This window comes from Sebastes umbrosus, chromosome 3 (genome assembly GCF_015220745.1).
Source record: "Sebastes umbrosus isolate fSebUmb1 chromosome 3, fSebUmb1.pri, whole genome shotgun sequence".
Classification (NCBI taxonomy): Eukaryota; Metazoa; Chordata; class Actinopteri; order Perciformes; family Sebastidae; genus Sebastes; species Sebastes umbrosus.
The window spans coordinates 13,509,842-13,534,463 of NC_051271.1; the positions used below are offsets into that span (position 1 = coordinate 13,509,842).

Below are 24,622 nucleotides of genomic sequence, written 5' to 3' on the forward strand. Positions count from 1 at the left end.
AGCCACTGAGGACATTACACAGCTGTTTTTCATGGGCCGAGTAGTACTCCCCATGGCGAGTAAACGGGTTCAAATATGTAAAATCGGTGGAGCGACTCTTTAATCAGAAGTAAAACGTCTTGAACTCTGGCCCGTTGAGGCTGCTGTTGGTGAAGGAGCCGGTAATTCTGTGTCTGCTATGGTGGATTTCTCCTTCTATGACTATTATTAGTCCCCTGTTTAAAGCTGAAATCTGTAACTTTCCACACATTGATGCCTTCATGTTCTCCAGGAAAGACGGGCGAGTCGTTGTGGAGGGTTGTGTGGAATCAGCCATAGCAAGACTTGGAAAATATCTCAGCTAGTGAAGTGTGAACCTACTGGGCTTATGCTTGATTTTGATGCGTGAAACTACAAATGTGCTGCGAAATGTGTCGCTTTCAGTATGCTGGCTCAGTTTTAAGTGGACTTTATTGCCGATGTCAGCCAGGACAGGAGCAACCTGACAAGTCAGGACTATCTGATCAACTCACTAGCGGCCCACAGTATCTCCATCCAGTTCATGTGCTGACTTGTGTATTTCATACTCGACCATACAAAATGAATATGTTAACACATTAGTGTTTAAAAAGCATTATGGACAGTGGCCTATTCCAGATGTACAGTTTGCACAGCTGCAACAAACAATTCAAGAAAATAAAAATAAAAAATAAAAACACATTGATCAAAGTGGACACAGAATAAACCAAAATTAAGAGCAAAGTATGTACAGTAACTCTTTTGCTTCCTTAAGCAAGCAAAAGTGTTGATAAAGAATGTGTTGCTGCTTCACCCGATTTGAGTGTTAACCAGCCATTAAATAGGCGTCATCAGTCGCTATAAGCACCATAGACGTGGGTCAATAGGGGCCTACTACACCTACTACATTGTAAAAGCGAAAGTGAAACTAAACACGTTCTAACATGATGTAAAACTGAATGAAATGTTTTTTAACACAAACAATGGCTTCTTTAGGTTTCGACAAGAAAACCATTTAGTTAAGTTTCAGGAAAAATATAGTGTTTTGGCTTAAAATAACTACGAACACAAAGACAACTACACGTTGTTGGTTTCCCGGGGGATGCAAACTCCGGTCCCCTGTGTTTTTGTCCGGTCTCCTGGGTGAAAACCAGTGTTTTGTTTCATGCTGTCTAGACTTCTGCTTCTGCTCCTGTCATAATTACTACGGTCATTAGAGGTCACGGTTGTCTTCTTTTATACCTTATTTTTGGTAATCTACCATGTGAATAGATGATAAAGCCTAGGTGTAGTAGGCCCCTATAGTAGGCTTATAGCGGCTGATAACGCTTATTTAATAGCCTGGCTGCTTTGTGCAGTAATGTTAACATTGTGATGATGGTGAGCCTGAGGTTACTTTGGGTAAATATAAGGTAAATGCTTCCATTCAAAGCAGTCAGTGTTAATGATCATACATGCCCACTCCACATCCTGACCTCCAAACCCGTACTTTTACTACTCTCTACACAAATGCCGCTCTTTTTCTGCTTTGGCATTGAACATTGGCACTGCAGGTAAACCGTGTGGTGCGGAAGCATCCGATGTGAGAGTAATTTCTAGGATACTGCAGTTTATAGTGGAAATTGCCTTTTATTATGTTGCTTTGACTGGGTGCATATATTTCTTCTGTTACAAATGAAATAGGCTACACGATACAAATTGCCCAGAGTTTCATGGGATCACAGCCTCCAGACATCAAGGATGTTTACAACATTTTGAAAGAGATACAAATTTCTCCAGACCCAGCCCACTCCGACTTCGTCTTTGTTTGCAGATTGAGATTCAGGCAACATCACCTGTCTGAACGCTGCTCACCACCGCTAACTCTCTCACCACATCTGCCACCCAGTCAGAAAGAACAAAAGCCACAATACGCTATATCACTACACATCAGAGAGTTACTGTATTGTACATTTATACACCTACTTATAGTAATTTACCTGCACATATATATTATTTATATGCACCAGATAGGAGGATAAGTTTTTACTTTTATACCTTTTTCTTTGTAATTTAGGGAAATATTTAATATTTAAAACTTTTTTCTATTTCTTTCTTTTTTATGAAATCAACGATTGGGGCCAAATTCTGTTATTATTTGCATTGGCAATAAGGAAATCTTAACTGAAAACCTGTGTTGGTCCACCAAAAAGGCTTGATTTTTAAGACGAATGTAATTACTAAGGACACTAAGGAAAACACTCCAAGACACACTCTGTCCCTGATTAGAGCTGCGCTTTTAAAACAGAATCTTTGTTTAGTTAGTTACCAACACACACAAGCAAACAGTAAAAGGGCTGTACAAATGTGATTGCTGCAAGAATATTTAAGATTTTCTTTCCCCTTACGCCGAATTCACACCAAGCAGCAGCGAAGTGCGGCTCGTCTCAATAATAAAAATTTTCTGCGGACGGGAGGTGTGTTCATGTGTTTCAGGTGGGAGGAAATTCTTGGTAATAATTGGTCAACATGTCACAGGAGTCACAGGATCTGTTTACTGATTGGCTGTTGGTCCTCTCTGGCCGCACTTTGCAGCTAAAAATTTAATTTTCCCCAACTTTTAGTTTGGCTGCACTTTGCCACAGAATCAAACGGCCGCAGCTCGCTGAGCTCAGGAGTGACTGCCACAGCTCTTCATAGACATCGCACGGCAGCTTGCTTCAGGCCGCACTTTGCCGCCGCTCTGGTGTGAATTCTGCGTTAAAGTTGTGAGTGAGCTTTGCTAATAAGATGAATAAAGTCAATAAAGTTATGGCATTTAAACATGTGATAGAGAGTTAGATGGCAACACTAACTTGCAAAACATCTTCTGTTCATATTCTCATGTTAAACAGTTTCCACTGAAAGTTGCAGATGAATGAATGTTGATGTCAAACCATCCTTTTTTATATATTTTGCTAACATATGATGTTGTTCATACTTATATCATTACTACAGTGTTTATATATTCTATAGTGAAAAAGAAAAAATGATAGTAAATTAGAGGAAAATAAAGAAAATAATAACAGGAATAAAAACAAAGAAAAGAATAAAGGATAAAAAGAAAAAAAAGAAAATTTAATTAAATTAAATTAAAAAAAATAAAATACTTTTCAAAAAGTGTAGGCCAGAATGATGGTGCGCGTACATATACCCATATACATATACCGTTTATATACACTGACATACGTACAAATTTATATACATATACCGGTACATATGCAGGAGGAAAAAAAGAGATTAACTCTTCTGAACCATCCCAGTTCTCCCTCATGCTGATGTGTTATGCTGATGGACACACATACTCTGTCGCTCTCTCACACACTCACACACCCATCAAGTGTGCATGGAAGTGTGGGTGTGAGAGAATATTACAAGTCAGCGATTTTGAGGTGTGAAAATTGCTCTTGCTCTCCAGGATATTTTTAATTTCCTATTAAACATCATTACGCTCGCATGATTATGCATTGAAACCACACCCATGCACATGCGCACACCTGCGAACACACCACACACACACACACACACACATTCATGCACCGTCTCTCTCCGTCAAAGACAAACTCACCAAGTTCACACTGCGTGACTGCCCATGTGATGCTCATCCTTGTCCTCCATTTCATTAGACAGGGGGGGCCGAGCGAGCTATTCTGGGAGAGAACGGTAACTCTTTGTTGGTTTGCTCAGCTGAAGAGACGTCTCCAATAGCAACTGAGACCTATGGCCTCCCCCCTGTGGCGTCCAGCTCTCGTACTTGTGCTTGTGAGTGTGTTGGCATGGGCTCATCCCCCCCATGTGTGTGCAGCCTTTTAAGTGTGTACCTGTGTTTTGCATGCGTGTTCGTGTGTGCACAGACGAAACAGGATGCAATCTATCACTCACGGATCTATAACGGTGGCACACAGCGAGGGATGAACACGTTAGTGTCAGTTGCAGACGAGGGAGATGAGCAGAGGAGAGGAGTGATGTGACTGTTATTGATCCTGCCTGGTAATTACAGCGCGATTTATTACCAGGGAGAGATAGGAGGGGGAGTAGAGAGGGGAGAGACAGAGAGAGGGTATCATATTTAGTTTGGGGTTGTAAGTCAGGTTTTTGGCGAGAGTGAACAAGGTCAGAGAGAGACAGAGATAGATCACTTTACCCCTCCCTCCCTTGAGTACTGTGCAATCTGATCACTGTTGTGCTTTCTGACATCCTCCCCCGTCCTTTCTCTCTCTCTCTCTCTCTCTCTACACTCATTCCTATTTTTTAAATCCTCATCTAAACCATATGATGCTGCGAGCACTTATGTTCCACACAGACTCCTGTTTTGTTTTCTTAAACACTCTTGCGTACATTTAGCCTTTTTTTCCGTGCATTGGTACCTATCAGAAGCATCACTCGTAATCAGTGCTGAGATGAAGTGTTGATATGATATGAAATGAAGGTGCGCTCTGTCACTCTAACAGCAAGCCTGCCAGTGTGTTGTGGCTCGTAAAAGTGTGGGAGTGTTGGGTTGTTTACAGAGATGTGTGGGTGTCAAGCATGATCTTGCGGGTATGTGTGCGCATTTATGTGTGTTTCTGTTTGTGTGGAGGCAATATTGTTCCTGAATAGATCAAAAACTATGTTCTTATTGGCGCACCACATCCTGTCTTTCAATGAGTCACACAGAAAAACACACGTATACCAAAACACTCTAGTATGTTCCTACTCACGTATATGTTTGGTAGGTAGATACATGGTGATTTTTTTTTTATTTTTTTTTTGTCCTGGCCTAAATAGTGTTGATCTCATTGTATTACCACAACTAACAATCCTTTACACATTGATTTTTTTGTTTTCTTGCTTTGCTTTCATCTTCGCACAAAAGCACATTGTGTATGAATGATTCCAGTGACAATAAAGATAGATTGAAATTGTTTCTATTGGAGTTCTACACACAGAAACACACATACGATGACAAAAATATGAACACAAAGAGAAGACAGAGCATTAATAACTTTTCAAACTAACTGATGGAGAAAAACAAATGCAAAATATTTAATGCAAAATTATTGGTTTGTTCATTCTTATAAAAGTTTTGCTCGTATTATTAATTTTACTGTTGAGATGTTTCTATGTATAAATTATAGAGCTGCAATGATTAATTTTTAATTTTCTATTTTTATAAGTGGTTTATTGGTTTGAGTCTTTTTTTTTATAAAGTGAAAATTCTCTGATGAAAGCTTCTTAAATGTGAATATTTTCTAGGGATGCACCAAAACAGATACCGGATCGGGTATCTGGCCGATACTAACTCACATAGCTGGATTGGATATCGGTGACAATGGGGCAGATCTATTAAATTCAATTCTATGTTTATATACTATACACATTATATACTGGCATTTTAATTCCTGTTTAAGTTTTGACCAATTTGTTGCTGCATTAAAAAGGTTTACATCTGAATTGTAATTCCTGTTAATTTTAAAGATTTTTTTACCAAGTTGCTGGGGTACGATTTATTATTTTAATAATAAATAACAATTCAATAAATTTATATCTGTGTATTTATTTGTTACATTTTTACAAAGTTAGGAAATTGATGTTTAAATCAAGCCTGTTGTTGCCTTACACATAAAAGAAAGATCCCAGTCACTTCCACACAGTGAGGCATATTAATTAAACACTGGTATCGGCCAATACCCAAAGGTATTGCTATCGGTATCTGAAAAAGTCAGATTGGTGCATCCCTAATATTTTCTGGTTTCTTAACTCCTCTGTGACAGTAAATTGAATATATTTGAGTTGTGGACTAAACAATAGTTTTCACAATTTTCTGACATTTTATAGACCAAACAACTAACCAATTAATCAAGAAAATAATCTACAGATTAATTGACAATGAAAAAAAGCAGCTAGTAGCAGCCATAATAAATTGTCCTACATAACATAAAAATTAAATCCAGCTCCACTTTCACTGTAAATGCTTTTTTTTTTTCTTTGTATCAAAGTAATGCATATAGAGGCCTTCTATAAGAGTATCATGTTATACTGAGGGATGGATTAGATTAAAATTAGTAGTTTATCTGGGACTGCTAAATAAAGAATTGATTTTATTCATAGCAGAGTATAGTTTGCTGGTGTACGTTGCTATGGTAATCCTGCTATTGGCAGCATTCCAGTAATAGATTGATTTGGGTCTGGTCATTCTATACACTAGACTTTTCTCTGTGTGTGTGTGTACATGTGTGTTTATCATTGCTTTATCAATCTGTAAGCTCTGTATTGATTGTCCAAAAGATATTTCCTCTAATGTGCTCGGGGATGAGGAGTAGGAGTAGGAGGCGGTAGGGTGGCGGTGGGGGGGGGGGAGGACGACAGCTTTCACTTAGCCTCGGAGCTCTTAAGAGAATATCTATCTATCAACGATTCCAGGCATGGGGTGGGGGGGAGGGGTCAGGAGCAGGTAGGTGGTTCGATCACACACACACACACACACACACACACAGAGTAGAAGGAGCAGGAATCATTAAAATAGCAACAGCATCAAGCATCCAACACACCTAAGCGAAAGCTCGCGCTTGTTGTTGTTTACACTGTGGGAGGCAAAGAGCTGATGCATCTCCGAGTGCTGCTAGTTTGAGCAATAGATCCTGCTCTTTGTGGAAACAGCCAGGAGAGAAGAGAATCATTATTAGTGCCAGGGCTCAGGGTCTATCTAGTGTGTGTTCAGTGCTGTGCGAGAATGCAACAATCTGCCCGACGCTTTGTTTTGTTTTTAATTAGGGGGGTAAAAGCGTGAGCGTTGCACTGTCTGGATGCCTCCTGCCCTGACTCCTGGGATGATGTGATGCATCGCGATGATAATGTCTCTCTCCCCCTGTTTTTTACACTCGAGCTCCATTTGCTCTCTTCAGGCCTCGGAAACAGGACTAACAGAGCCACCATTTAGCTCTCAGCGGGGAGAGAGAGGAGAGGGGGGGGGAATCAGTCGCTCCTCCTCTCTTATCTCTCACTTAACAAAAAGCCTCTGATGAAGACAACAAGCGCTCTCCCCGCTCTCTGTCTCTCTCATGCTCTCTCTCTCTCGTTTGTCTCCTGCTCTCCTCTGTTTAACTGTCAGAGTGCTAGTCGAACATGGCAGCTCCGACACTTTTCACATCTCTAGCCCTTTGTTGTGTGTGCTCTCACATGTGTGCGAGTGGCTGCACAGGCTTCGCTTGTGTCTCTGCACTCGCTTGCCAATGTTTGTGCTTTGTGTGCTTGCACCCTGGCCTTGCTGCGTGCCTGTACATAGGTTTGTGTTCAGAGTGACCATATGCTTACATGCATTCTCTCTTTCTCAGCTTTTATCAGCAGTTACAGCTCTTTTGTTTGCTGGTATTAATTATCTTTATGGTTACCAAACACGCTTGGAAACACATCCACATCGTAGTCAATGCACAGCTGTCTGGTTTTCATTCCCGACCTATTGTCTCCAACTAGCGCCATGGCAGAAGTGGTTCTTAGCTCGCAATGTTGGAGGAAATGGATGAACAGCCTCTCTAATTACACTTCACCCACTGACACTAATTTACATACAAACACAATCGCACTCCAATCCAGGCCTTCATTATCTCTGGATTGCATTCTGTAGGGCATGATATTCTGGCTGTTACATTTCATTCAAGCTCAGCACCGCTGCTTAGTCATTACGTTAACTGAGAGCCACAAATAGGGTTTCTAGTGAGGCTGTACATTTTTCAAACTAAGTAAAAGGGAACATGACACTTGTATGAAAATGGTTCTTTGTCAACGCTCTGTGTTCATTATGTGCACCGTCTGTATGCGTTTGTGTGACCGGTGGACTTCTGCGTTGTGTTGGTACAGAACCTCCGTGTTAAATCTACTGCCGGCTCCAGCTCCTACACAAACGAATACAGTATACAAACGGAAATGATCTTATTTTGCCGTAACTTTAAGCCAGCAGCATTTATGCGACATGTCCACAGGGGTGTTTTTTTTATCGTGAGGCATCGCTTCGCTTCCCAGCCTTGGACGCTTGATGGGCTGCCACTAGAAACAAGGCTCTCCCCATCTGATTGGATGAACGCTTTCCCTCGTGGGCTGCTGCTCCCTTTCAAACCGGAACCAACACAGCGGCTCGTTTCTTTCTCCTCTTATTTCACGAAAATAGTTCACCGAAATGTGTTTCTGCAAACATTTTCTGTGAGAAATAAATTTTTTTAAAAAATATTTTTAGAAAATAAGCCATGCAGTTGCTGAATGTGTCTTTATTATGGATCGACAACGCTTAGTTTAAAAGTTTCTCCGGAGTTTCCGAGTCGTGTCGGACGCTTGTGATTTGCATAAAGTAGCCTAAACCTCAACTTTATGTAAATGAGGAGCGGGCGCCCCGTCTCTCGAATCACGCTGCCACCGTAACAGAATGCATTGCACGGCTGCTTACATACATATACAATGAGGGAAGCGTGGAAAGGACGGAGCCTGCAGTGGACACAAACCATCACTCTTAAAACAACTATTTTTAAATGCCAGTTCGTTGAAATCAGTATATTGACAGGTTGGGATAGACGTTATAACATTGTAGGAAACAAAAAATATAAACAACACAGAAATAATGGGATGGATTAGGATAATAAATGAGCCAAAAAAAATGACACCCACCTCTCCCGCAGGATAATTGTAGAAAAGGGGAGAGGGGAAGGAGATTTATAGTAGGGACCACAGAAGAAGAAATAAAGGATGAAGGGCTATTAAATTCTTCACATATTCTGGAGTTTGGAGGTTCTCCCAGTCCCAAAATAAAATGTAACTATCAATTTTGTGTAAATATAACAACCAGAAAACAAGATATAGAGGCACATAATCCATCCATTTATATGGGGCCTACGTGCTTAATATTGTATGTAGCCCACAATCAGCCCCAACATCACTCTCTCTCTCTCTGAGAGCTGACGGCACAACTGTGTGTCTGTCTTTCTACGGGTTCCTACATTTTCTTCATACCACTTCAGACTTATGTTCTCTCTCTAACAAACACACACCGTATGCACACGCACACACACACACACACACACACACTCACACACTAAATAAGCTCCATTGTAAGGCCATTACAATGTGAATGAGGGGCCCACCAGCTCCATTGAGATGTGTGTGAGAGAGTGTGTCAGTGCAAATAGGTTAGAGAGATTGATGAACTAGTAGGAAGGGAGAAGGGAACACCTAATCAAGTTAAAAACACGGTGTGATTGACAGGCCGGGTCTGGCTGATTGACGTCCTACAGAAGTGGGCTTAATGGGGCTCATTCACATGTGTGGGTGAACACGCATGAATAGTGTCTTGGATATTCGTTCCCATGATTGATACCATTCTTGATTATGTGAAATGCAGTTATCTTTTTACGCCAGCTATAGTACAAGAAGTGTTCCACTTCCTTCTCCTTTTTTTTTTTTTTGATCCTTGAGTACTACAACTTGTGCAAGGGGCGAGAGAGAGAAGGCGCGCCATTAACTTGCACCGGTGCGTAACCGTGCGTGACATCCCTCATCCGACTAACACCAACTAACGGGCCGTGAGCTTTTACCGGGGCCCGTGATCGCTGAGGCCCGAGAAAGAAAAGGCTGTTTGTGTCAATCAAACCGAGACCCCTCCTCTCACTTTCTCTTTCTACCTCTCCACCACCACCACCTCTGTCTCTCTCTCTCTCTCTCTGTCTCTCTCTCTCTCTCTCTGTCTCTCTCTCTCTCTCTGTCTCTCTCTCTCTCTCTCCTCTCCCTCTCTCTCTCCTTTCTCACTGTCTCTCTCTCTCTCTCCCTCCCTCCCTCTCTCTCTCTCTCCTTTCTCACTGTCTCTCTCTCTCTCTCTCTCTCCTCTCCCTCTCTCTCTCCTTTCTCACTGTCTCTCTCTCTCTCTCCCTCCCTCCCTCTCTCTCTCTCTCCTCTCTCCCTCTCTCTCTCCTCTCTCTCTGTCTCTCCCTCCCTCCCTCTCTCTCTCTTCTCTCTCTCCTCTTTTTCTCTCTCTCTCTCTCTCCCTCTCTCCCTCTCTCCTCTTTCTCTCTCTCCTCTTTCTCTCTCTCCCTCTATCTCTCCCTCTCTCCTCTTTCTCTCTCTCCCTCTCTCCTCTTTCTCTCTCCACTCTCTCTCTCTCTCCACTCTCTCTCTCTCCCTCTCTCTCTCTCTCTCTCCCCCCCTCCACCACCTCTCTCTCTCTCTCCCTCTCTCTCTCTCTCTTTCTCCCCCCTCCACCACCTCTCTCTCTGTCTCTCTCCCTCCCTCTCTCTCTCTTCTCTCTCTCCTCTTTCTCTCTCTCTCCCCCCCTCCACCACCTCTCTCTCTCTCTCCTCTCTCTCTCTCCCTCTCTCTCTCTCTCTCTCTCCCCTCCACCACCTCTCTCTCCCTCTCTCTCTCTCTCTCTCCCCCCTCCACCACCTCTCTCTCCTCTCTCTTTCTCTCTCCACTCTCTCTCTCCCCCCCCCCCTCCACCACCTCTCTCTCTCTCTCTCTCCCTCCCTCTCTCTCTCTCTCTCTCTCTCTCTCTCTCTCTCTTTCTCTCTCCACTCTCTCTCCCCCCCCCCCCTCCACCACCTCTCTCTCTGTCTCTCTCTCTCTCTCTCTCTCTCTGTCTCTCTCCCTCTCTCTCTCTCTCTCGTGTAGGCGCTCTCTCTTTCTTAAACCGGAGCATTTACGCACGGCAGCCAGTCGTTACCGGGCAGCTCTCGGTGCTCCTCCGTCTACTACACTCTGTTGGCTGAGATCTCCTCCTTAAAGAGAGGAGGAGATTAAAGGAGAAGAGAGAGGAGAGAAGAATGATGAAAGAGGGGAGGAGAGAGGATCATTCCGGCTGCCTGCATCTGCTGCTGCTCTAGTGGAGGAGAGAGAGAGAGAGGGAGAGGGAGAGAGAGAGAGAGAGAGGAGATGGCACAACGCTTGAGCATCCTAAACACACGGGAGCGGTGCGCCACCGAGACGACCGGAGCTCCGGACCCACCCGAACCCGAACCCGAAGCCGAAGCAGCATCACCGCTCTGCCGTCACGCCGCTCCGCCGCACGGCAGCGCCTCAGCCTCGGATAGAGGTAAGTGGGCGAGTCGGTGCTCGGTTCTTTCTTTAGCAGAAACTTCAGCTGCAGGAAGCGGGATGAAAAAAAAGTCTGTGGGATTAATCTGATGTTAGTTTGAGTTTTTCATTTTTCAGCTTGTTATGTTTTATGCTGCAGGTTGCTTTTCTTTTCCATTAGAGATTTAACTGCACAAACACAATAGTACACTAGATTTGTTATTTATTTTTTTGCTTTTTTCCTCCTGTTTTATTTATTTATGATATACTTTACACCTCAATTCACAGTAAATCTCATTTTTTTTAACATTTATGTTTTTTTCTCGTGGCTTTTCAAAAATGATTGCAGCTCTAAATAACAATTATTATCATTATTATGACCTGATCACTTACTTAAATACAAAAAAAAATGGCACACAATTGATTTTGAAGTTGAGCACATTTGGTTTACAATTTAAATTTTTAAATTTTAAAGCTTTTTTTCCATTGCACAAAATGCATCAAAAACAACTTTAAGAAGGCTTATATTTAGCTTTTTTCATATTGCTTTATTTACAATAGTTATTAAAATGACAAGAGGAAAACTTCCATGTGAAGTCTCTTGTGTTAATCCACTTCCAGCGCCCTCCTGTGGCTCCTAATAGTGACACACATGCATGCAAAACCTCCAGTAACAGGTTAAACTCACCTCCAGTAGAGTTGAGACACTCAGCTGTGTGTCACGTTTGTTTTCCTCATTTTAAATCTCAAAACATCAGTTTGAATTAATCTCATGCACGCTACCTTTTCTTAGTAGAGTATAGGCTCATAAAACTCTCAACACCACAGAAGCTCTTTAACATAATTAGTGTACAATTAAGATGATGCATTTTATTTAACAAAAAAAAGACTACGTTCTCCTCTGTGTTGGCTATAAAGAAAAAAATGTTCTTCTCCTTCTTTTGGTATCATATCTAAGGAACATGACTGTCCTCTCCTCTATGACCTTCTCTTTGCGTGTGTTCTCTGAAGGCGAGGAACAAGGAGAGAAGGATGGGGAACGTGAGGGAAGACTATTGATATTCAAACAGACAGAAGGAGAGAAAGAGGGGGTGTAGAAAGACAGAGAGAGGGGGAGAGAGTGAGGCGTAGAGAGAGAAAAGAGAGAGAAAGAGATGCTGTGGGATCTTTTCTTCTCCCTGGCTCCCGGCACATACATTAAGATGCTAATCCTGGTCTTTTTTGTCTCTTTCTATAATTCATTGCATTTTGTTCCTCTCTGCTCTGTCTCTCTTATTCTCGCACTCTTCTCTTGCTCTCCATTTCCTCTGTTCTGTCATGGGCTCCCCCCAGATTAGCGCTCCTGGCGAAAGGATTCCAACTCTAATTTTGTGGTATTTCAGATGATTAGGTTCAGAAATAGGACAGAAGTGCACAGAGTTTCGCGCAATTAGAGGAATTCTCTGTAGAGCTTTATGGGGACTGATTAGTTGAGCTCCCATCCACCTCCCCACACTGCCACATGAACACACAACCAGCTGTTGGTTATTTGTGAGGATTGTGTTGTGTTTATGCTTTTAACTGGGATGTCACTTTGTGTGTGTGTGTGTGTGTGTGTGTGTGGCAGAGGTTGGATAAGCCCTAAGGATGCGAGTTGTTTTCAATCAGCTCTGTAGTTACCAGCTGTGCCCTCACACTCCCCAGAGTGGCACAACCTAGGCACACGCGCACACCCGCGAGCACGTTCACAGAGAACCGATGCATACTGTTCAACCTTGCCCGACAAATTCACTCTTTCTTCTTTTCTCCTTGTCCCCCTTTTCTCTGCAGGCATTAATCATCACTCCCTCCGTCTCTGCATGTGATTCCTCCGGGAGGATTAGAAGGAGAGTACCTCGACTGCATTTCCCTCAATGAAGACCTTTGTTCCCCAACGTCCGGCGCAGCTCCCTTCTCCACCTGCCATGGTGACATGACACACCCCTGAGTGGCTTTGCTCTTTTCTCAGAGACAATCTCTTGGGCCTTTCAAACCCCCCAAACTTGTGCTACACACTCTCTAGGCTCCAGCAAACTCAAAAAAAGGGCATCTCTTCCTCCTCCTTCCAACTTCGCGATGACGGTGGCCGTGCGATTCCGCCGCCACTTACGTCGGCTCCTGCTCCTGCTGGCCTCCTGCTGTATCCTCTCCCTCCTCCTCTCTGCTTACTTCCTGTTTACGAACTCCTCGCCTTCCATGCAGCTCGGACAATCCCCCGAACCCGCCTGCTCCCAGCCGCTCTCCCCGTACCATCAGCTCCCGTACCCGTACCCCCCTAACCCTCCTCACACACACGTCCACACCGACCCCGTGGTGCTGGTGCTTGTGGAGTCCCAGTACTCACAGCTAGGTCAGGACATTGTGGCTATATTGGAGTCAGCACACTTCCAGTTTCGCATGGAGATCGCCTCGGGGAAGGGCGATCTCCCGCCGCTGACAGAGAAAGGCCGCGGACGATATTCACTCATCATTTATGAAAACCTATTAAAGTATGCACATGCGGACACATGGAACAGACAGCTGTTGCATCAATACTGCACTGAGTACAGAGTGGGCATCATAGGCTTCTACCGCTCGACAGAGAACTCGCCACCTCTCCTCAAACTGCGAGGCCTCCCGGTGGTGCTCAGGACCAACCAGGCGCTTTGGGACTGCTGTGTGGTGTCCAGCTCACCTCTCCTCCACATAACCAAGCCCGGCACTGATCGAGGGGCTTTACCTGGGGAGGACTGGACCTCCTTCTCTTCCAATCACTCCACCTACCAGGCCGTGCTGCATGCACGGTCCAAGGAGGGAGCAGGAGCAGGGAGTGGCGATAATCCAGGGCCTGGCTTTGGTTCAGGCCTCCATGCCACCGTGGTGCAGGACATGGGACTCTACGACGGGGTGAGGAGGGTGCTATTTGGCCAGGGACTGGGCTACTGGCTCCACAGACTCATCCTGGTGGACGCCATCTCCTACCTCACAGACAGGAAGCTTACTCTGGGTCTGGACCGGCACATACTGGTGGATATAGACGACATTTTCGTGGGGAAGGAAGGGACACGCATGAACGCCAAGGATGTGAAGGTACTGAGGGTGATGTGTGTGTGATTATGAGAGAGAGTGGAATAGAGAGGATGAATTCATGTGGGGTCAGTGATGTCGGATTAGATTTTTCATTCTGCTATCAACCTCTAAAACAGTAATTGATGGCAGTGCAGCGGTGGAAATTGTTTACTTATTGTTGTGTAAGTTTGCAGACACCTCAGCAAAAGATTTTTTACCTGGACTGTATTTCGGGGATTTTAGCTCGGGCATGGGTGCACCGAGAGTGTGGTGTTTGGGAAAAGCTTGTGCGTGTTGTGTCTGTGTGTGCGTGTTGTGTACCGAGTGCATATGTGTTGGGGTACAGCGAGAGGGTATTTATCTCAAATGGAGGTTTAGCCAGAAGTAAAGAGGCCATTTAAGGGAACAAAGAGGTGGAGTGAAAGAGAGAAAGCGAGGCAGTGAATGAGCCAGTGAAAAGATGAATGGCACTTATTCCTCTTTTCCCACGTTCCTCCTCTTAGGGAAACTAAAGGAGAGTCAGCCATGCAGCCCGCCTCTCAAGACAGCTATTGTTTCAACACACACGCTTGCATGAGCAAACACACACACACACACACACACACACACACACACATACACATACATACACACTCAGACGTGCACTTTCGTAGATAAAGCATTTGAACACACTCACATGCATTTAAACCCTGATTTCTGTAGGAATTTAATATTTTTTTGTAAAAAGAGGGGAGGAAAAAGAGCTTCTCGGGTTTGCTGGAGTGTGGATAAAACGCTTCTGCAAGAGGAATTTTGTTTGAAATCAGTGGTCACATTCTCCCTCTGCGTCCTCACTCGGGGCTGTTCAAGAGAAACAAATTGTGTGTGGTGGGTTTTTCATGTGTGTGTGTGTGTGTGTGTGTGTGTGTGTTTGGGGCTTTAAGACAGGTGAGATTTATGCCGCTCTGAGCTGATGTGCATGAGCTAATCCCCGTCTGCCCGTCTCGCTGCAGCCACAGAATATACATGATGGGGAAGTGTATGTGTGTGCGTGTGTTTTGTGGGTGGGTGTTTTCTGAATCACTACTTTAGATTAGAATGTCACATCCCGTCAATGGTTGACACCTGTCCCGTCAAGCGCTGAAAAAAAAAAAAAAACCAGAGCCACCTGTCCGTGGCTGAAACTTGGGGAGGAGATGAGAGGAATGGGGGAGGCTGAGAAAACAGGAGGGCAGTGGGTGGTGAAGTGGAGAGGAATTCCACCTGTGAATATAAAAAAGATGCTTGAATCCAAAAGGGATAAAAGACACACACACACACACACACACACACACACACACACACAGAGTGCACACATACCCCCCTGCACTTACACATTGACAAAATGAGCACACAAGCGCTCTCTAGTTGGAGTTTTCATTTTAAGTCTGCCTGACTCTTCAGCTTTGTAGCATAAATATACATGAGGATGAACCAGTGCCATAACAGAAGGACAGGGAGATGGGGATGGAGGAAGAGGTGGAGAGATAGAGAGAGAAAAAGAGAGTGATGTCATTTGAAACACTCCTTCCCACATTTCTTCTTTCTCCTCTCTTGGCAATCGCAGAGAAGAACTAGAGGGAAAAGAGTTTGGAGGGAGGGAAGGGAAGGTGGAGTATGGCGCCTAGGGGAAGAGCTAGCAGCTAACTTTGCGATTTCAGAGAAACAAAATGCTGAAGGGAAATAGGGAAGCAGAGGAGGGGAGCAGGAATATGGTGATTTGTAGCAAACCCTCCCCTCAGAGATGCAGAGCCTCCAGGTAGAGTTGTCAGATTACAGTTTGAACAAGGCGCATTTTAAGTGACAACTGTGTAAATCATGTATGCTCATAATCACGTGCATCAATGAATTTTATTTCACTATCATTTAGTCCAAAAGTCTTACATCGCCGTCACGATGCAGGGATTGCATGATTAGTAAATCCTGTTGGTTAGTTTTCAGATGGGGCTCTTAAATGGAAGTCTTTCACGGATGACTCATGTGGGATGACTAGGTGTCAAATGTACATCTAGCTTTGGGTGAAGGTGACAGCTTGAAAAGATGCCCCTTCATTTTTATTAAGAATGATTGATGCGTGTGGAAATCCAGGGAATTATTAAATCATGAAAGCAAGATGCACAAAGTCAAGTCGAGGTTGTGTAAAATCTTAGCAAAAAAAAAATCTGCATTCTTCAGTGATTTCATCCTGACTTTATCAAGACATCTAATAATATTTCATTCTAAATATTCTGCAAAAAGCAAATATCAGTAACAAGACGCAACGGCGCAAACATATCGCGGTGAATCATCCCGAATGACACACAAATGATGTGAAAATGTAAATCCTCTCCCATCCCTGCTGCAAAAAACAGCTTATGTCTAGCACTGCATCAAAGTATGCAACAGGATGTGTTATTGACCAATTAGTAGGACAAGGCATTTGCGGTGCCAATGTTAGAAATCCCCTCTTACCTCTGCAAAGCCAACATTCAATCTCCTGTTCTCCCCTCCAGAAGTAGAGAGAGGAGTGAGACAGAGAAAGAGAGAGAGAGAGGCCAATTAAAATGCCTCCCTCCTTCTCTCTGCACTCTTCATTAGTCTCACCCCACGAGTTCATCTGGTGACAAACAATACCTACACCCCCTCCCGTCTGCACGCACACACACTCACACACACACAGCTGTATTCCCTCTATTAAAATGATTCACAGGGAGGCACCCCGCCGATGACATTTCTCAAAATGAGGGATGACGCCAGTCAAAAACTCCCATCAATGATCCGCGCGTGCCGGTGCTTGTGTTTTTTAATTCGTTCTTCTCCACTCCTCTGCCTCGGAGTGGTCGTTAGGGAGGTGTCCCATTCTAGTCTTCAGATCTCTCTTTATCACCTCTTCCTTTCCTCCTCCTCCACTCACCTTCCTCGCCCGAGCCATTGATCAGTATCTCCGGCCTATTTGTATTCCTCCCTAAACCTCTCTCTCAACTCGATCCCACTCTTTGCCTCCACAAGGTGCTTTCTGAAGCGGTGTCATCTAAGTTGAGGACACACACATGTGAACACACACGTACTGTATATGAACTCAGAAGATACAAGCGCGCTCTTGTGGCTGCTTTTACTCAAACAGAGACAAATAAAAATAAAGAACAGATGTCCAGCTTACTTTGAAAGGAAGTCTTCGGTATAGGATGGCAGATTGGAACATATCCGAGGCTGATTGTGAATTAAAAATCCTTTATTAAGACATGGATAACACCCACCAACGCGTTTCGACTCAATAAGTCTTCATCAGGGTGTGTGGACTATATTTAACATTTTATGTAAAGGAAGGTAGTGGCTCAGTGGTATGCACAGTTACCTCATACTCTGTGTAGCTTTGCTGTATGCAGATTCTCCTCATGTTTGTGTGGGTGCATGTTAGATTGTCCATCATCCTGTCAGAGGACATCCCCTGCATTTTGCATATTTTATTTTGTTGCAAGGAATAATTGGCTAAATAAGATCAAAACATGCGTTTCCAAAGACACAGTGGGGCGTCTTTTGCACTCTCATTACTTTGTTTAATTTGGCAAATAATTACTATTTTCATTTGGCCTAATAAGTCATAAAGTGCTATTTTGCCTTTAAGACTGAGCAGAAAACCTATTTTAACATCTCATCCAGCTAGACAGATGTTATTCTACTGCATTGCACTGAGGAATGTGTGACTCAGGAGAGCAGGCAATGGAGTAGTTGGGACTTTTGAAATGAAGAGCACACATGTCCAGGCTAAAGTGTTTTTTCATGTCGTCATGATCGCTTTGGTCCAACTATAAAATCTGGCATAACTTTGAGAACAAAACAAAAAAAGGGATTTCACAATATTCAGACTTCAGTGAAGGTTTTTGGCGTAGCTGTCTGTAATTTACTGTGCAGTCCTACTTATAGTTAATCTTTAGACTAATTAAGTATGGTGCATATAATGCCACTTAAGTCAATGGAACTGAGCTCATTCCATATCCGTTTATTACTTTGCCAAATGCTATTACATAAGTAATGAATAAAAGACAAACAGTGGAGAAAAGATTTGAAAACTACTGGAGGCAGACAAGTGAAGAAATGGGAGAAAAGGAGACTGCTTTTGGTCTTTTGTTACACGAGGCACACGCATTTTAGTTTTCTTGTCAGGCGACATCATTCGTTTAATACGTGGAACCCTCGCTAAGGAATCTTAGATCTTAATGGCTTTTAAAGTGACAAAGTTGCAGGTGGGAAAGGGAGGAAAGGAGATGACATATAAAGCGGCAGAAAGGAACAGGATATTGCTTCCAGCATGATGCGTCCTGACATCTGCTCTCATTCGCCCCCCTGATCTGGACAAGTGAAATGAATCTGATCACAGTCAGCCCTGCAGGGAAGGAGAAGTTTTACAGCTACGCTACTAGAAAGAAAAGAGGCTGTTACTTATCATTTTTAACATACAGCACAAAGTGTCTTCGTAATGAATACTCTAAAGAAAGCATCTGTCAACAAGAGACCTATCTTAATTTTTTATTTTTTTGTTTAATTCAATGTTTTTTTGTCAGTGCTCTTGTTTTTACTCCAAATTAACTCCGAGAACGTGGCAGTGCGCCATGCATTTTCTCCCACACAATGAGGCAGGTTTTGCGGTCACAGCAATCACTGAAAACTCAAAAATCTTTGAGGGGCTGCCAAGCAGACTTTAGTGTAAGTATAGCGATGCCAAAGCAATCACAAGTACCTTGGTTCCGTAAATGCAAGCGAGTAGATGATTTTGTAAAATGCTCAAATATAAATAAGCTCCGCTGACTTGAATTTGACAAGCGAAGCTGGAAGTGAGACAGAGGAGGGGGAAGAGTAAGCAAAAGGAAGACTGGCATTAACTGGTAAAGTGCTCTTCCTGCTCATCAAATAGAGATGCCTGACCCAGTTAAATTTGCTGGTCTAGTGTTCACATTACATGCGCAGATACACACACCTCGACACAAACACATGCACTCATGTACTGTAGATGCATCGAGAACTTTGACCTGCTTTCGCGCAAAAAGTAAAACCCGTAAACGTCTTAATTGTCTTGTTCCTCTCAACACGCCTTCAAATCTGTTTGCGCTTAAAATCACACTTGCAAATAAGTTCTTTTATAATTACTTTTTTTTGTTATTTTAGATCTCCCAGCCAAGCTTAAGGCTGTGAAAAGAAAAGAGGAGACGCGGTGCAAAGGCGAGAATGACAGAATGGGGATATGGTGGGGAGGTGGTTGGTGTAAAGGGTTTGTGAAAGGCAGTGAATGCCAGCTGTCCAGATGCCTGTCTCCCATCTGTTTGAACCCCAACATCTAGCTGGCACCTCTTCTAGTGCTCACACACACACACCCACTGTCGCTCTCGCGTACACAGAAAACAAACTGGCATTGCTTCTGACACTAGCAGAGTTAGGCAGCTGTGGGATTGGGCACAGAAATGAGGGCTATCGCTAACTGCTAATCCATTTGTGTGTTTACCTTCATCACTAGGATTGTCAAGATCTCTCACATGGTACATAGTCCCACCTCCCGCTGATCCAAATCCCCCCCTTCTTTCTTATAAAGTATCTCTTATGGCCCATTTTAAAACCATCTCCAGCTTTGAGCTCAGTATCCACAGTGGACAGATTGGCTCCATATTGCTCAAATCCCTCCATTCTCCTGGATCTGCTGCCGTTACCCTCAGAAAAACAGCAGGAGGGGACTTCATTGTCCCTCAGAGCCAGAGGTAGGGGTTTGTCATATGCTCAGTGTTTCCATCCAAGAAGTGCACTTCTTTTTATTGCTGGGCCTATAGTTTGTACCCACAGTTCTGCCTCACCTCCTCATGATGATCAACAGTAGTCCTCCCATCGCTCTCTGTTCTTAAAAGTAAGGTTTCTGAGAACAACACTTAGTTTCAGGTGTTAACAAATCTCTGCATTACCAATGCTGTGCGATCCAGATGTGGTTGTGTTATGACTATTTTGCTGACATTTCGCACCTTTCGAACCTCTGGATAGGACACACACACACACACACACTGAGACGCCAAAATAAAATGTTGCAAAAGCAGGGAGGTTAGGCTGCTATGCAAATCACAAGGGCCCTTAAGCTACTTCCACAGAGGTGCTTGTGAGATGGTTGAAAAGCTTCAGAAGCCTCTCCTCTGACACCTTTTCGACAATCCGACACTCACACCCACTTCATGCAGCGATTGGCCAGCTGTGTGGAGGTGAAAATCTCTCTCCAGCTCTCTTTTTTTTTCATTCTTTACACAACTATTTCTGTCGCTTTTCACGCGAACACCTGAGTGCAACTCTATTCCAAGAGAAATGTGTGCCATTATGCCCATATTTGAACAATGTCACGTATCCCACCTCTCTATGACGGGCAGCTTGTCACTCCACCTTTGAGTATGGCCGTTCTTATCAGGTATAAACCCTTTTTATTTACAACACATCATACAGATTAGTTCTGTTCGACCCCTGTTGTATTTATTGATTACAACAGATATATGTACTCATAAACTCACTGTTGTGAGTAATGCAGAAAGCATATTACTACGGCCTGTGGATGTTAAGGGGAGACAATCCAGGAGAATAGGGTAAAACATGTGATAGATATCACCATGAAACTTACATTAAGACAATTATTTTTTGTTCTGAAATTTTATTTTTAAATATGCAAGTGAGGCATTATCTAATGCTAACTTTTGTTGAATACAGGAGAACTCTACAAATCCAAATAGACAAAGTGTAGCAAAATAAACACATAATATGTATTTTGGATATTTTTTCCACTAGTCTGAAAGAAGACATGTTATGAAACCAAAATAGCCCAAAATCTCAAAATGAACAAGAGCATGAAAAAACTATAGTATGATAAAGAAACCGTGGATAAAGTTCGATAAGCAGCTAAGTTTAGAATATTTAGAATCTTAATAATTAGATAAAATAATTTAAATGTATTTAAATAAAGTCACTATTCACCACCAAATCTCTTTATACTTGAGGAACATTATACAAATATCAAACATGGTTTGAAAAAGTAAAATTAATGACAGTGTTGAGAAATAAAAATCTTATTTGGAAAATTTTCAATAGTTTACTTGCCAGTAGTGTCCTCCTAATTATAGCTGTTCTCATACACCGTTCATAGCTATACCTACGAAAAGTAATGCACTGTAATTAATTTGTATATATCGTATAAAATCAATTTGAATATAATCCAAAAACACCGGACTTTCATCCAGGAGGCTGGTGTTTATGTTCCGTGTAAAACCAGAGGTCAATGTTGATTAATTTGTAACGTAACTTTCGTACTTAAGTTACGCCACTTCCGCAGTTATTTTAACCCACACCAAGATCTTTTCCTAAACCTAACTAAGTAGTTTAGTTGCCTGAACCTAACCAAGTCGCTCCTATTCCTAAACCTAACTAGTTTTGTTGGCCTAATCCTAACCAAGTTGTTTCCTGTGTTTATTTTTGAAAAGGCTGTCTGCATGAGTGTAAATTGACACATGGGTCACATGTTGCTGGATATTCGTAGGAAAACGGAGAGATAACTTTTTGTAAGATATCATACGAACCGTTGTAGGAGAATACGCTGCTTAATTGTCTCCCCCAGCATTATACTTGTTAGTCAAACTGAAATGGAACCAGTGAATTGTAAGGAACACATCTTTGGGATGGTTTGAAAACCACTGTGCTGAGACTTGAAACGTGATCCACCACCGTGAGTAATTTGTCGCCTGTGAAAGTTTCATAATCAGCGTTGCGGTTGCGAACAGAGAGTGAAAACTCTCCTTGTTTGTGTGCTCTCTGTTAGATTCGAGAGTTGGCTGCAGCTGAACAACAACTTCTTTTTAATGCGAGAACTGGCCAAGTTCACATTACCGCCTTTTTAAAAGTATGTCAGCAAGAAGAGCTTTAAACACGGTTCTCCGCTCATAATGGCATCGCTGCACAATGAAAACATAACTTTCCCAAGAAAGAAATAAAGGGGACAAATTGTTCTCTGTGATAGTAAAAGGGCTGAAATACATGCAGAAGCACCTGTAGGGTCAAATGTGGCTCGGAGTCTCACTGACGCATCACAAAAAATCGGTCATTTGAGCTGCTCTTCTGTTTTTCTGCTCATGTTGGGTAGCGGAATACAAATGAGGTGTTTAAACTAATATACTGCACACTTGGACACACACCTACGCCGACTCTCACAGATACCGACGCACGTTAATAATGCATTTCGACCAAGTGCATCGGGGAGTGTATATTGAGTTAGAATGCAAAGCACTCAGCTACAAACTTAATTTAATTCCAATGTCTTTGTATCCACACGTTTGCCTCTTTTTGTGTGTGTGTGTGTGTGTGTGCGCGTGTGCGTGTGTGTGTGTGTGTGTGTGTAAGATGTAGAGGATGTCATAACAGAGGAGACAGGGGATCAGATTAGGGAGCTGTGCACATCTGTCAGCATGCAGCCATCTTCAACACCATTAGATTAGAGCTAATGAAGACACTGTGTGCATGTGTCTGTGTATTTGTTAGTTTGGGACATATACACAAACACACACACAGGGAGGAGAGAGGGTGAAAAGAGACACAGAGAGAGGCAGCCTGGAACCGATTCCCTTCGCTCTGACATCAGCTGCTCAGGTCTCGTAAATCAGCCAGGGTTCCTGGGGATCGATTAAAAGCAGCGTGACAAAGATTGGTAATAGAGACGTGGCGCGCGGCCCAACAGAAAGGACCCAGCAGACTGAAATATGCAGGGAATTATAAGAGTTTCATAAATAAACAAAAATATTTTGTGCGAGCGGGCGAGAAGTGCAACGGTGGCAAGAAGACGGGGTGGGCGAGTGCGAGAGAAAGAGCGAGGAGAGAGAGAGAGAGAGCGATCTTTCCCTCCATGCTGCTTCAGCCTTCCTTTCAAATTAGAACAGCCCCGTCTCCTGAGAATGTGACATTTTCACGGAGCAAGCGAGGGAGAGATGGAGGTTCAGAGAAGTGAGGGAGGTGGGTGGCGGGGGAGACAAATGGGGAAGGGGGGCAGAGAGGCGACTGCAGGTTCTCAGAAGCGGAGAGATGGAAAGAAAGAAAGCAGGCAGCAGCAGAGGAGAGAGAGAGAGAGAGAGAGAGGGGGACGACGACGCAGGGTTTCACTTGGTAGTGTTAGGGATGGATGGAGAGAATGATGAGGAGGGAGGAGTGTGTGCGGGGGTTATTAGTCCACCCTCCAGAGGCTACTAATGCACTGACCTTCATTAACTCGCATTACCGTCGGTGTGTGTGACTGTGTGTGCGAATGTGCAACTCTCTTTAGTTAACACTCATTACAGAGTCTTTGTTTAAAGGCCAGTAAACTAATGAAGTCATTAAATAAGTGGAGAAAATAACTGATTCAAGTATTGAAACCCGGAGACGGAGGTAACTTTAAGGACAGGCTACTGTGTGGAACACTAAGTACACGTAGAAAACGGTAACGGCATGTTGGCGACTGCCATAGGATACGCTCTAATGAGTACACGCAGCCACAGTGATAGTTCTCCGAGGAGCCAGAGTTCACTTAATAATATACAGCAGAGAGACGTAAGACCTGGATCAGACAGATCAGATGTTTATCTGTGTGCAAGTGCAGGCTGGGGATAGATGAACCTGATATACTGTGCTCTGTGGGGAATGGGATTCTGTCACTAATGTATACGTTTTGTCTGTCTGTCTGTCTGCAGGCTCTCCTCGAGACACAGAAACAGCTGCGTTCTCAGATCTCCAACTTTACCTTCAACCTGGGTTTCTCTGGGAAGTTCTACCACACAGGTGTGTTCTGTTTATATGCTTTCCATCCAAACGTATGCACCAGTAGCAGACGTACACAGTCACTATAACAGACTATAAAATGTCCATTTTTTTTTATAATTTAAGCTGATGTTTTGTCTGAATGATTAGTAACACTTCATTTTACAGGTCTGCAAATGTCATGGTAATTAGGTGATAATTAGCAAGTAACCTTTTTAAAATTTCTTTGGAATTACTGCCAGATAACCTCAATATTAACCTCAAAATGTATCGAAAATCACTTTACTGTAAACATTATTTAATAATTATATTCTGCTATTTCCCAATAGCTAGTAATATATTTAATACATTTACAGGAAAAGAATACAAAGTTAATTAATGTGCTTTATTACCATGTCTGCTGATAAATAGATAATAATTAGCAAATAACTTATTTGAAATTTCTTTAAAAACTCCCTGAATCATGACATTAGCTATCAGGTTACATTTGTGTAGACAATAAGTCACACAATGGTGAGATTTGTGCCTGATCAGAAGTGTCTTCTATTAGTTTTGGTTTTCCACCTCCGATGAAGAGCAGCCGCTTCTCAAGCCTAAGGGCCCTATTTTAACCATTATATGCTATTTTAGCATATCATTATTAAATAAATGAATGATTCATACATTACTTCATTCATTTGAATGGGTTTTTACATAGATGCTCAATTTTTTTCAAAGGTCATGC

General features: G+C 43.0%; 1 protein-coding gene across 3 annotated transcripts in view; it reads left to right on the forward strand.

The window, feature by feature from the left end:
* Nucleotides 1–24,622, forward strand: part of ndst3 (N-deacetylase/N-sulfotransferase (heparan glucosaminyl) 3) — a 119,780-nt gene that overhangs the window by 57,104 nt on the left and 38,054 nt on the right. For 2 of the 3 annotated variants that reach the window (XM_037765006.1, XM_037765004.1), the window contains exons 1-3: nucleotides 10,638–11,062; nucleotides 12,853–14,130; nucleotides 23,832–23,919. In XM_037765006.1, coding sequence (XP_037620934.1) covers nucleotides 13,138–14,130; nucleotides 23,832–23,919 — 1,081 coding nt within the window. In that variant the 5' untranslated portion in view covers nucleotides 10,638–11,062; nucleotides 12,853–13,137. Of the gene's footprint in view, nucleotides 1–10,637; nucleotides 11,063–12,852; nucleotides 14,131–23,831; nucleotides 23,920–24,622 lie in introns of those variants that run through there. The other variant, XM_037765005.1, reaches the window with a different exon arrangement.